Source organism: Lepidothrix coronata, unplaced genomic scaffold (genome assembly GCF_001604755.1).
Source record: "Lepidothrix coronata isolate B3197 unplaced genomic scaffold, Lepidothrix_coronata-1.0 Scaffold276, whole genome shotgun sequence".
In the NCBI taxonomy this organism is placed as follows: Eukaryota; Metazoa; Chordata; class Aves; order Passeriformes; family Pipridae; genus Lepidothrix; species Lepidothrix coronata.
This window is the reverse complement of record NW_016690456.1, coordinates 415,868-430,417: the sequence shown is the minus strand read 5'-3', so window position 1 is coordinate 430,417 and position 14,550 is coordinate 415,868. Positions and strand designations below refer to the sequence as shown.

Below are 14,550 nucleotides of genomic sequence, written 5' to 3'. Positions count from 1 at the left end.
TTGAACCATGGAATATGATTTGCATGAAAATGAAAGAAAAATATATTTCCATGTGAGCAGGAGAAGACCTGAGCTGAAGAGTCACAGCAGATAAGTAAAATCCTACATAAGCTGATACTTATTTTTTTCTTCTTCCAGTGCAGAAGGGGTGATGCAGCAGAACCCGAGAGGATGACTAATCCCTGAGCATGACTTTTGGCAGCAAGAACAGAGCAATGGGTGTAGCTGGAACCAGAAGACGTTTTATACTTAATGGTTTGTTGTTTTGGGGTTTTTTTTTGGCGTTGGGGGGAGGAGAAAGCAAGGGAAGAACAAGGGTGGGAAGGAAGAACAAGACACAAAAAGGAGTTGCGTGGAGTTCCCCAGGAACTGCCAGTGGGAACGCAGCCTCCACAGTCAGCGAGGCCAGAGGGAGCCAGGGCACGTCAGGGGTACAGCATTAAGGACTACTGGGTTTGGCAGGGAAATATGAGGGATGAAACAAGTTAAAGGAGATGACAAAACTCAGCCCAAAGCTTGGGGCAAATATGTAGCTCTTGTGGAAGCCTGGCCAACGTTTTGGATACAGCAATAGATTCACATTCCAAGCCTTGTTATCCCAACTAGAACTCAATACTTGTCCAAACTAATGCTTTAAAAAGAAGGTATTACCACCACTTTTCTGCAGGTAAGGGTGAGAGGCTGTTCCTGAGCAGGAACAGTGGCAGTGGCCCCCAGATTCCCACACATTCCAGACTACAACACCATCCAGAGTTTGCACTTTGTGCTCCTGTGTGGCAGAAAAACCATCTCCTTTGCAGAGTGGAATCACAGCCAGAATTAAACCATAAACCACATAAATTTCCTTAATAAAATTGCTCTTAATTTAGATTGTCAGTACTAATAATATACATCTATGTGTAAACTGCTTAAAATACGCAACGAAACAACACATAGGGAGGACATGGATCAAGCTCCAGTCATGTGTCTGTACAGAAAGGAGCATTACAACAACAGCACCTTCCCAACTGCAAGGGCATGAGTGCACATGTATCCTGTAGGATAGGGGCACATGATTTTCCTATTTTATATTCCAGCAGCCAGAAACCCCAAACCCATTTTTAGAAAAGTATCTGTGGGTGACGACCACTTGGCCAGTCCTTCTTCCCCAATTTCACCAGTCTTGAAAAATATTTAAACTACTTCAGACACTACCCTATGGAATATGGATAAAGTTCAGTACTGCCATGTTTTTGTTCATGCTTCCACTCCCAGTCATTTGTTTCAGTACTGCAGGAAATTGATCTTCACATGCTCACTTGTCCGTCTTCGTTAAACTGATTTTTATTTCAAGTTTTCACTAAATGCTAAAATAACTTGATCAAAAAAGCATTAAAGTGGTTTTCAATTTTCCAGCTAATCTAGACTGATGTATAAAAAGGGAACAGAAGGCAAACTTGCCTGTTTCCCATTTGCACACTGCTACACAGCTTCATGTCAAGCTAAGCAAAACACCAACATGCTTCCCTCCAGCTTCGCATGACCAACAATTTTGTGGTCTGCATTTACAGACTTTGAGACTTCCACCAAGCAGCAAACAGGCTGTTTGTTGTCAAGGACTATATCCTAGCCCAGACTGACTCAAATTTGCCATCTGCACATGACATTCACAACTATTCCTAAAGACTTCACCAAGAACTAAGGCAAGCATGTGCTCGATGAAGAGTTAGCAAAGCTAAAAATCAGAGGACAAGGTTGACATCATAGACAACGTATTTATGTATTTATTCATAGTTTTGATCAATGTGTATCAGCTGATAATACTTCAAAAAACTGATGAACAAATTATGTATAAAAGCAAGAAAGGCAGCAGAGTAAAATACATCAGTTTTACAACTCAGACTTCCAGGCTGTACATGAAAGCTCTAAATCCCAAAGGCGGGAATTGTCCTGTGTGGACATGGCTTTGGAATTTATATTGTTCTGTTTCCAGCAAGGGATTTTAAGCCTAGAAGGGATGAGAACACGTGCATGTATGCACACACACACATACACTGCATCTCTTTTTAATCACTTCACCTGAAACAAACTGAGAAGGATCATTCTTAAAACATGGGTCTTCTTAAAGCAAATATTGCAGTATTGTTGCTGCCCAAAACTGCATTAAGTGAACCTTCTGCAACAAAAATATTTACAGAACTTCGTACTTTATTTACAAATACAGCAAATAGGGTTAAATGAGAACAAAACTATGAATCACATGCCCTTACCTGGGGAGAAAAATTATAGCCCTTCCTTTCTTTGACCTGAAAGTTTTGTTTACCCTCAATGGAAATATTAGCCAAAGGCCAGGGGTAATACTTTTATTTTAAATAAGTGACTTAATGTAGAGTAAAAAATGTAAAAGGGTTATTCAAGCATGCAAAAAAATTAGCTATAAATGTATCTGTGTGTACAGCACTTAGGAATTCTACACAACAGTAGGAAAAAGGGGAAATTCTAAAAAAAAAAAAAAAAAAAAAAAAAAAAAATGAAGCCCCCCCAGAACACAGTTAGAAACACCAAAATGCATCCAACTCTCCTCTCCAAAAGCAGGATCAGCAAGTCTCCTCCCTGCAAATCAGAAACCTAGTGTATNTACAGCACTTAGGAATTCTACACAACAGTAGGAAAAGGGGAAAAAAAAAAAAAAAAAAAAAAAAGTATTACTTAAAAATGAAGCCCCCACAGAACACAGTTAGAAACACCAAAATGCATCCAACTCTCCTCTCCAAAAGCAGGATCAGCAAGTCTCCTCCCTGCAAATCAGAAACCTAGTGTATATTCTTAAGTTGTATCATTCTCATACTCATCTTCATCTCCTTTTGTTTCTTTTCTTTTTTTTTTTTTCCCCCTCAAGGGAAAGAGTACAAGCATTTCCGAGGACTGAAATCCCTCCTCTGTTTTAAGGGAGAGTTTAATTCCCAGAATGAAAAGCATTAAACATCTCAATTGAGACTGTGGTGACAAATCACTCCTCCTCTGTTGCTGCACAATGCAAGAGATCTTGCACAAAGTGTTAAGTATAGCATTAAAGTGGCATAAAATTGAACTTTATCGGCTAAAACTCTGATTCACTTGGAACTCAAGCTCCAAGCAACGATATATAAAGAGCCACTCAGCATAACAGTATGGGATCAAAATCTCCACTATTTCTGGTCAGGGAAATTATTCACAAGCAACTTGTCAAGGATGGTTGTTGTTTTAAGACTTCTACCTGCACTGAGCACTCCAAGGATGAGGCCCATCAGAGAACATTTTCATATTACAGGTCAACTCTCAAGATGGTGCCCATTGTAGCAGAAGCAGCACAGAAGAAACAAGAAATTAAATGAAATAAAAACCCCTTATAATTACTCCACTGCCTTGACAGAACAGTCCCTATACCAAAGACATGATGAATGAGCTTCCCACAAAAATGAAGCCTTCCTACCACTCAGCTCTGCCTGAACTAAGCAAAAAGTTAAGTAAGCATTCTAGATTTACCTTTGTAGAGAAAGTGATCCAACCTAAACAGTCTCCTTCCCACTGGGTGTGGTTTTGCCAAAGGGGACACAAACTTCTCAATCCCAAAACTTCCTGCAAATGCTGACTGCCACTGACATTCTTGCAGCCCTCTAATCCACCCTCTCCCAGCAGTCATTTCCTCTTCCCAGGAAGCTAAATGAGAGGAAGCTCCCTATAAATTAGAAGTGCATGCCAGTGTTCCCAGCCCAGCCCAGCAAAGCCGGGTGTTTCCAGCCAATTCTGGAAACGTATGGCCTTAATATATCCTTGTCACATGCCATGAGCCAAACTCTACATCAGGAGGTTATTTTAATGCTAATGCACAGACTGATTTCTACCCAGAAAAAGGGGGATGAGTGGAACCAGTTTCCTCAGTTCAAAACTGGTCCTGTGGTTGAAACAGAGACAAGACCCACAATGACAATAAAATCACCATGGACTCATTATGTCTCACCAGCAAGATAAATAACACGGGAAGAAACCGATAGCTGAGCGGTTGCCATCAGAAATGGGAATATGGCCTCAGGGAAACTGTAGCTATAAATAGGCAGTTTGAGAAAAGTCATGGATGAAGACACATGGAAAACCCTTCAGAACTCACTGCTGAACATGGATAATAATTAGCTTGAGACATCTCAGTCTCAGGTCAATGATTAATATTTTTAATGCCTGAAAATGCCCTAAGCTACTCGCATTAGAAGCTCTAGATATGTTTCATGTTCAGAGATTAAAGAGGAAGACTGATAGACTTTCAGCCTGACCTACTGCAAACAGAAAAGTAACTTTTTTCAGCTAAATTTATTTGTATCAGAATATACTGGCTATACTTACAGAAGTATTCATGTATACATCAATACTGTATCAATATAGTCACATGTGAGAATTCTACAAAAGTTTTAGGTTTGCCCCAGATCAACACAACATATATTTTTAAAAGACACAAGAGAAAATACAGGATGTTGCAAACCAAGTTTTTTCACAGTCTCAGATAAGCAAACAGGGTTTGAGGCAGCTCCTAGAGCTTCCTAAACAAATAAAAGGTAATGCACACTCACTAGTAGCTACAGCATATAGAAGAACTTCACAGAAACATGATTCAAGATGCAGTTAGACATACCTATTTTTCACATCTTCAAATAATTGCAGGGGTTTTTTATCTTTGGTTGGTTGGTTGGGTTTTTTTTAATCTTTTACTGTTTCCAAATATCTGTACTGAAAGATCAACTGGTTTTAAAGGATGGTTTCACCACACAGCACTTCCAAAACGGCCTCAGGATCTCTTAAGGTGCTAGGTATTTAATAAAATTAGAAGCTACAGTTTAAACATGTTACAAGCAAGGACAGGAAGGGAGAAAAAAAAACCAAAAACAAAAACAAAAAACCAAACCAAAAACCTCCTAACCTTTCTTTATACTCCTGAGCTCCCAATAATTAACAGAAGATATTTTGGTACACACATGTAACATTTGTCCAATTGCAACTTCATATTTCCAAGCACATTTACATCCCCTTCAGGGAATAATAGAGTCTGCAGTCAAGAGAAGCATGAGCATTTAAACACTCCTTTTGCCTAAATCCAGAGATATCTCAAAACCCCCAAGTATCTGCAACTGGGTAAATGCATGCAAACACCATTTCTAATTGATTAAAAGAAAAAAAAGAAACTCAATACATGAAAGGTAAAATAATCTCACACACTCAGAAATGGTAAACCCCACAGGTTACAGCTGGCTGGTAGGATATTGTCCTTCCCACAAAATCAAGCTCTGCAAATGAACTCCTGAAAGCCAGGAAAGCAAGAGTTGAGGAGCCCCTTCAGGAGCACTCCAGAAGCCCACGACTAACACGTACACCCCGAATTATCCTGAGCTGCAGAGCTTAAATCTGACCCAGAGTCAAGCACTTGAGCAGAGCACCAGGTGTGCATCATTTCCAGTCACCCCTTTCTGCACATGCAGTCCCACACCAGCCCAAGAACTCCACCCAGACTCTACCGAACCCACAGCCTTCACCTATCACCCCTCCCTACTGCTGATAGTCCCAGGAGAAAGCCCAAGGTGGGCTCTTGTCCTGAGAAATTTCAGAATGAAAGTTTACCATCAGCACTAAGACTGCCAAGTGTTTAGAGGGAAAAAAACCAAAACCTCGATGATGCAGGAGCTAAAAGCAAATGAAAATGATGCATTAAATTCCTCTCTGTCCACACGGCCAACCCTCATCTGTTTTGGATTATGAACTCTTCAGGGCAGAGGCTCACCACCTTCTTACATTTTATATAAGAGTGCCATGCTTATCTATAGTGCTACATAAGTTATATGTTCCTTGGAACCACGTCCTGGCTTTGTCTGGGAAAAAGCATTGCTTGCCTATGAGGCGTGAACCAGATGTTATGGAACTTAATGGAAAAAATCCACCATCAACTGAAAATGGGCTTTGGATCAAGAACAAGTAATAACTTCATATTATGTATTCCTCTCACAGAATAAATTAGAACAACCATTTAGAGAGCAAGGTCCACAAGGATTTTTTACATAAATAGTATGTAACACAACAGCAAACCAATCCATATTTATTTAAGATCACATGTCACTGAACTGCAGATCCAGGAGCTCTAGAGAGAAAACTATCCCATTATTTACTTATTTCTTGCTAAATTATTAGCAGCTCCCCAGTGGTTTTTGCAAAATCTGGATTAGATGATGTTAGGTTTTCCCACATTTGAAGCAAAACTAAAACTTAGAAATATTAGAAGAAAGTATGCTAAAGTTCTCAGATTTTTTTTAAAGTGACACTACCAAAAGACATTCATCTACTTTTGACTTCCATTCAGGAGCAGAGGAAGGGGCACTTCATCACACGATAGGGCAGAAATATTAGCTGAATTTGGCCCTTGTAGCCGCGAACTGGGGTTTATTCTGTAACTCCACCAACAACTGCATTAGATGTGCTTGTTTCTGTTAAAATGCTCAGTGAAATAATGCATTTTGACATCTGAATTGTTATTATTAAACTCTGAAAGTTAAAAGTTGATAGGAGCAGTTCACATCCACTGACAGTCTGCTTGATTACGAAAATCCAAAGTAATTCTGCCTTCTCATGTTTAAAGATCAGGAAAAGACTACTTAGCACCAAAGCCTTGTATTAACTTCCTTTAAAAGCCTGAGAGATTCATTAGGGCATACTCTGCATAGGTTAACAGTCCAGGCTGAGTGCCTGACTTCAGAGAGCACATGAGCAACTTCTGTTCCTCCCAAGGACGAGCTAATTAAGAACTGAGGAGGAGCTAATTAAGAACTGAGGACTGTTCTCCACTGACCAGTCACAGAGCAAGACCAGCAGCCACTTCCAGAGCCTTCTGCCAGCAGCCACCACTGTCCCACTCCCCCCAGCACCAGCCTCCTCTCTCCTCCCTCTTGCTCTGCGTGTCTTGACACCTTCTCAAACCTTTGCCTCGTTACCTGTCATTTCAACATTCATATGAAAACTCGTTTCACTTCTCACACCACTTCCACTCAAGAGTTAACTCCAGTGCACTGAGGGTAGTTCATCAGAAAATACTAGATAATAATATTTTTTGCATTATTCATGCAAATTATACCCCCACGTTCTTGATGTCTCTTGAATGTTGCACTTCTCCCCCCTCCCTGCTCCACTCAAAAGCCTGCCAATAATGTCCTGAAGTCTCATTTTCAAAACTGTTTTAAAAAAAGATATATTTGCTATAGCTTCAAATTCATATCAGGTTTCTGAAAGTATCTTGCTGCCTTAGTTTGCAAGGTGTTTCTAATGCTACAAATCACTCTCTTCCTCACTACACAACCTGAAACACATGAAAAGGTTCTTCATTTTACCTCCGGATACTCTGCCTTATTCATTTCACATGAGAAAGGAAAAAGTTCAGGTCTGATTAAAGGAAATTGCACAGACAGAGATGGTGAGTAAGCTATGAGCAACTGTCCAAAGATTTCTTCCAACAAAAGAAAACTCAAAGAAGATAGTTTCCATCTGGTTTTATTAGCTGTACTATTGTGTATATGTACTTAGAAACCTCAGAAATCTGCACTATCGAGTTGATGAGACCAAGAAGGTGGCCAGTCAAAATGAAGCAGCTTGAACCTATGGCAGCACCCACACTGTGCCTAAATAATATCTATGTATAAATATGACAAGATATTAATGCCAAGACAGTCATTGTATTACCAACATGGATAAGTAGTGCACTCTTTTATTCAAATACTTGAAGTTCAGCACATTTTGCTTTCCTGTGGAATTCAAAACAGTATTTTTTGCTATTACACTAATAACTACATCACTAAGGTACATCATAACTACAGTAAATAACCAGGCATCCACATACACATGTAAAATATAAAACACACTCAATCCCACACAGAGGGAGTTTTTCATCCACAGCTTCAAGAATTGTGAGCAGATTTATACAAGTGAGAAAAAACACTGTGGTTAAATGAACAATGTGTAGAAGGAAGCACACTGCTATGGCTTAGCTTTGTTTCAGTGAGAAACCATGCATTTTGATAAAATCCTAAGGAAGAACTACTGACACATTTTCCTCTGGGCACACTAATATTAGACAGTTAAGCACAAGCACCACATTTGGAAAAATAACAATCATTGTCAGTCAAGAGCAACGTAAATCTGAAGACTCCTACAAAATTCTTCCTAAAACAAACATTTTGGCAGTATACATACTTCTCCCCAACAGCCTCCATCAAAGCATCTGACAACCACATGAAGGATAAAGTATTCCACATCTAAAGAGACCTTTGGGAAGTACCACTTATAAATATAAGGAAAACTTGAAAAGTACAGCAAATTACTTTAACGGACTACAAATCAAAAAGGAGTTTCAATACCCTTCAATACAAAGCATCAAAATTTAGTCTTCTCTGTAGTACAGAGAGATAAAACAGCTCATTGTTTTTAATAGCCTACAGTATGCAGATCTTCATGAACAATTGGTTAATAATATTTTGCACACTATTCTTGAAAAAAAAAAACAAACCCCAAACAGCAACAAACCAATACCATGCTGCTTTGTAGAAGTTATTTCTAAGTCATTACTCTTGACCATGTTTCTCTTTGTAGTTTAGTTGCTGCAGGACTTCTTTTTTCAGTCCTTCCGTGTCTCTGTCTAACCACAAACTTCATTGAATCACTTTGTGGATTGTGCATTTCTTTCTTAAAAGGCCTTTGCATTTCTCAACCAAATATTTACACTTTCGACAATATCTCAAGAGGTTGCAAGTAAGTTTTTCAATAACAGGATGCAGCATTTATCCACAGACAGAAAATCTTTAAGACCACCTCACAACATCTTCTGGATTAACCCCCTGCTACTAAGCAGAGCAAAATTTCATGATACATATTTTAACGTTGTCAGTTAAAGAACTGTTAACATTGTTAAATTATTAAGAAATTTTTGTGCATGGATGACAGTACCATATACCAAAGAATCTATTTCTCATCAATCCCATGCATGGCTGGTGGATAGTAGACACTTTAAATGACAAACATTTTTCAAAATTTGATTAATAAGTAGAAAGTGCACGGGAAGTCTAATTAGTTGATCTCGTGAATGAGCAATGAGTATAATTTCTCCTCTAGTCAGCTGCTGTCATAGAACTAAAATTCTTACCTTCTGAAAAAAGTCTTCCCCACTTTTCCCTTTGCCCTCTGCAGCAGCTGTAAAACAAAAGCAGGATCTGGTCACTAAATACATAGGAGAAAGTTTACAGGCTTATATATAGAAATTCTCAATGAGTACATGCTATTCTGGGTAAATTTTTTCCCATGCAATAAACATTTGTCAACAACTGACTAAGAACCAGGTCAACCTTTTGCAAGTCACTTGCTGAGTCCAAACAGATGTTTGCATTTGCATACTAGAAGTCTAACACACCGATAGATATTTTAGTTGGAAAGTACACATGGTGTAAGTATAACAATTCAGTCACACTACATACTTTGCCATGCAATTCTAACAGTGGGATCAAAAGACAGCTGGGAGGGCACAGAACTTACTATATCAAGATCAAAAACTAGAATCAAAACAAGACAAAAAAAATCATATTAAAAAAACACCCTTTTCCTCTATTGTGCTACTTTTTATATTGAAGTATAGAGCTACTGCCATTTGGTTTAATGAGACCGAGAAAGTGCCAAAAAATCTGAACACTTCTTAGTGCTGCTCAGTATTGTGCTCACCCCTCAACAGCAGGACAAAACATTGTTGTACAACATGGCTTGGAAGCTCACAGGAAGCTATTGCAATATTTAGTGATTTCAAGAGCAAGACCTGGGTTAGGGCTTGGATTATCTCCCACATGTATTTAAACCCGTAATTGCAAATTTAGTTAATGTACGTGATTGCACTTAAGACAATACAACAGTTTGCACACGGCTTATGTTGTAGCTTATCTGTGTTGCAACCTGAGACCTAGCAACCCATTCCAAATACAGCAGCTCAAACTGATTGTGCAGAGGATAATTTCCTTTTCCCTGGAGAAAAGGATGTCTCCAAACAGAGTACTGGACTACTGAAGAAGCTTATCATCATCATGATTCTGCTGTATTTCTCATGTACAAACCAAACCTCTAGCTCACCCCACCACTGGCTTCAAAACTAAGTTTACATCCCTTAGTTCTCCCCACTCTTCAATTATACAAGCAACTCCAAACTCTTAAGCTGATGTTAACTCAGCTAACACAATTTAATAACAAATGCAAGCAAGCAGACACAGGCTAGAGGCATGAGATGACTTTTCCTACCCCAGAGGAAAAGCAGTGCCACTACATTTGAAACAGGCTTCTCAAAATATCAATAACAACACTTAAATACCATGGAGGAAGTGCACACTAGGAAGTTTGATCTAGTACAGTTCAGAAGTTCACGTTATTTAACTCAAGTGGAGCCAGAGCAGAGGCAGCAAATGAAGCCTGTCCACAGTCATCTTGCTGCAGAGCAATTCCAGACTCCTCAATTCCACAAGTCTGACAAAATAATGCCCTCTTCTCCTTCAAAACCCTGAAGTGCCTGTATGAGAAAAGCGGTGCATGTTTCAGCAGAACAAGGTTTCCTGGAAGCAGAGAAAACAATCAGGGAAGATTTCAGTTCTTCAGATTTACAAGCTACCGATACGAGCAGAAAAAACCCAACTTTCTTGAAGCAGCCAATTCATGGATACTTGTTGCTTTATAAGTTCTCCATTAACTCAGGAATAGCCATGAAAAGCTTTTGGGAACCACACCACTTCCAAGTGAAACGGGACCAAGATGCTTTTAATCAGAGGGTACAGGAGATAAACTGGAGATGGGAACATGACAGATGTGAGGCTGAAGTTGCAGTTTTGGGAATAGACAGATTTTTGTTCCAGCTGCAAATGCATGATTTCTAAACTGAATACAAACAAGAGATGGCTTAGATAATAGCAGTGATGCTCTGCAGGGCATTTAAGTAGAATGCTGACAAAGTGAATTCCAAGCTTTTTATTGTAGGTTTATTTTTAATCTGAATCATCCTGGTGACCTGATTTACAGCGCAGCCCCAACAACAACTGATGGTACAACTGATAGAAGCCAACAAGCACAGACAAAGCAAGAGGGAATGCAAACATCCTAAACTGGTTTCATGGAAAAAACCCCCACAACAGTACAGACAGTAGTGAAGTTGGAGCAAATGGCACTTTAGAAACATCTTCAGTTAATAACCAGTGGGTGTAGTTGTTACATCATGCTATAAAGATACCCTTCAACACACAAGATACTTTCTGATAATCCATTTGGAAGGTCTCATGATACCTGTGAAAAGGCAGGGAAGACTGTTTGGAGGTTTTGGAAAGAGTGAAGTTGAAGGTCTGTGCCTCAAAGCAGTTCTTCACATAAGAGACATATATGCTGCAATATGTTGCCATTTTTTCACTTCATGTCCAAGGTGCAGCCTGATTTAATGCGTGAAGAGGTATCACTGGGATCATTTTTCATTTGGCTGTTTTTCTATATTAAGGTGATCCAGTCATTGCCATCTCCATTGTGCACTGAACAAATAAAGTGCTCAGAACTATGTCTTAAATTGAGTTACACTTAGAGCCATATATTTCACTACAAAAGGAAAAAATGTCTAAAATTTGAAGATGAAATAAGTGAAGCAATATGTTTCCTTTTAGGTTAGCTATTTTCCACCTATTGCCTCCTTTTGCCCCCCTTCCTCTTTCTGTAATTCTTTGCACCAACTATATCTATTTACTCTTCCATTTTGCTTCCTAAAATTTCCTATTTTTCTGAGGAGAAATTACAGTTAAGAAAATTTAAATTTCATCAGTAGTTTATGGATTGTGATGCCACCCACAATTACATACATTTTCATCTATGTTTATTCCCAAACTAAGTACCTATATTTAAGAAAGCTTCCAAGAGGTGTGTGAAAAAGCCTTTCTTCCTCTCCAAAATGGGCAAAGGCAGTTCTAGCACTTCTGAAAACAGTAAGAGTAGCCAAAAACAAGGGGAAGGTTATCCATTTCTTTTATAATTGAGAGGCTAAATAGATTTTGTTCAACAGGACAAAGCCAGCATCTTTTGCAGGGAAACGAGCAAGAGGATCGTTCCAGGGTTATGAAATTTATGCAGAAGTCATTAAGAGCACAAACCATTTACAGTGCTCACTGCAAGCAGCTGCAATTTAGTAAGCCATTGAGGTTTACCTCAAATCAGATAAACTGAGATAAAAGCAAACTTTAATTTGTGTTTAGGAAAAAAAGTCTGCTAGGTCATCACATCCCAAGATCAACTTCTTTCTAAACAAATATTGAGAGCATTAACCCTGACTCTGAAAATAAACTTTATCTTTGAAATACTATATTGGGAAGTTCCTGAAATTTACATCTGATGGATGCACTCTGGCAGATTATTTTAGTAATCTTACTAATAGTAATTAAATTTTATTATGAAATCAAGCTTTCTTCAAAAACATTAAGTTTCCTAGTTCTGAAACACCCAAGAGAACAAGCCTTTTGTAGGAGGCTGAGGGCACCAGCAGTGCTGTACCTGTGCTGCCACGGAAGGCACAACGCAGCCCATCTCAAATTTGAAATAAGCTTTCAGATTTTAATAGACAAAGTTTGACATTTTCTGACTTTTTAAATTAAATTAATGATTCTCAAAATGAACGATGTCAAAATACCAGACCAGTAACAAACAACGCTAAGAAGTGACACTAATGCCCAGTACTTAAGTTATACCATCACTAACCCTAACCCAGGAAATATTATGCCAACAAATACAGTTATCTAATGGCTTGCCAAATTCCACTTCAAATAACTATTAAAAACTGCTTTTCAAGCTGTCTTCCTAGAGATGCAGGTCACTAGAGCCCCACTATCCTCAGCCACCGTGAGAATGCTTAAAGAGGCAGGTCCAAGCAGTTACTCGCAGAAGACAAGACAAACTTTGGTTTTATAAGAACACTCTCATCAATCAAAAGCCAAAGCCTTTGCTGCTCTCCTTCATGTGATGGCAGAGCTTCCTGTGCAGCCACCAGGTCTAGCTTCATATTTGGCAGAAAAAATAGCATTTACTGGAAGAGCCCCCCCGTCTTACTGAGCTGGGAAGGGCAGAGGGGTGCAGGTCTTTGGGGTCCCTCAACTGGCAGCTCTGGCAGCTGAAGGTGCTCAGGCAACCACAAATTCAGAAGCAACAGGTGAAGTCATGTTTTTTGTTAAGTCTTCTCCAGAACCACAGGCTCATCTGGCTGCAGGACCAGGGACCACAAACACGAGGCAAAAAAAAATCAGAGAAGAGCAGTTAACTTTCTGACAGGTCATTCTACAGCAAAAGCACTACCAAGTCAATGGGAGTACTCCCTGAACTCAAACAAATGTGCACAAGGACAACTGCTCAGAGTCTCTAATGAGAAACAGGAAGGTATCAGTGCTTTGACAAGGTTCCCACAGGAGCCCTGGAAAGCCATGCCTGGTTACCTGCCTTAGGAGACCACTCCACCCTTCTGCCAGTGGTCCCTGTCCCCAAACCAGATTTGAGAGAAACCACAGGCCAAACATTAATTAACGCAAGTGTACTTGACTTCTGACTGGCAAATTGATTCATTTCTGCCAACCTCTGCAATTCAGGAAATATTGTTTTCTTAGAGACAGTATTTATTTCATGGTATTGAATAATTACTTAACCAACCTTCACAAAAACTGGGATTACTTTTACACAAAATTGTAACATTGGTTTCAGAAATCCAGATGAAACCTATGTAAATGTGCATAATAAGCATTTTATATTTTAAGCTATACTCTGTTTATTATAATTTCTTCCATACCATGAAATATTTTATATGAGGTTTTTGCTTTTCAAGACATATTGGATTGCTGAGGTTCCATCCAATACAAATATGAAACAGTTGAAACAGGTGTTAACTGTTATGGTACCCATGAAGTACACCATTTGTCTACTTAATCACCAAGTCATAAAAAAGCCCAATTGTAATTTCTTCTAAGTTCACATGGAAAATGAATTTGAACTTTCAGTTCAAATGTTATTTTATAATTTAAGAAACTATTACAACACAGATCATATTTTACATGAACTGAACCCAAAATTCATTTAGAGACTTGACTTAATGAGTGTATTATCATTACTTTGTTGATCTCACACATCAGCTTTGTGTCTTATTTTCCAAACTCCTGTTATGCAAAGCTCAATATAATATTTGTTGGTTATGTTGATTTAGTGTCAAAACTTCCTCCTCTGCGTGCATTGAAAGACCACATTTTCAAAAGAGAACAAAAAAAAAGGATGCTCTGCTTTTCAGGTCTCAGCTACAATGAAACAAAATCGTTCCTTGCATCAAAATACCCTTTAACAGGACAGAAAATGAGATATTATTTTAATTTTAACAAGAAACTCTAGAATAATATACCTGAAGGTAAGTAATCAATTTACTTTTCCTGTCCACTGAATGAGAAAGAATTCACAACACTTATATCAACACTGTCCTCATGTTAA

The 14,550-nt window shown here is 38.8% G+C and overlaps 1 protein-coding gene across 2 annotated transcripts in view; it reads right to left on the bottom strand.

The window, feature by feature from the left end:
- Positions 1–14,550, bottom strand: part of BICC1 (BicC family RNA binding protein 1) — a 102,783-nt gene that overhangs the window by 59,727 nt on the left and 28,506 nt on the right. For both annotated transcript variants that reach the window (XM_017836365.1, XM_017836364.1), the window contains exon 2: positions 9,182–9,228. Coding sequence is in view for 1 of the 2 variants with exons in the window: in XM_017836364.1 (XP_017691853.1) it covers positions 9,182–9,228 (47 nt within the window). In the remaining variant the exon portion in view is untranslated. The remainder of the gene's footprint in view (positions 1–9,181; positions 9,229–14,550) is intronic.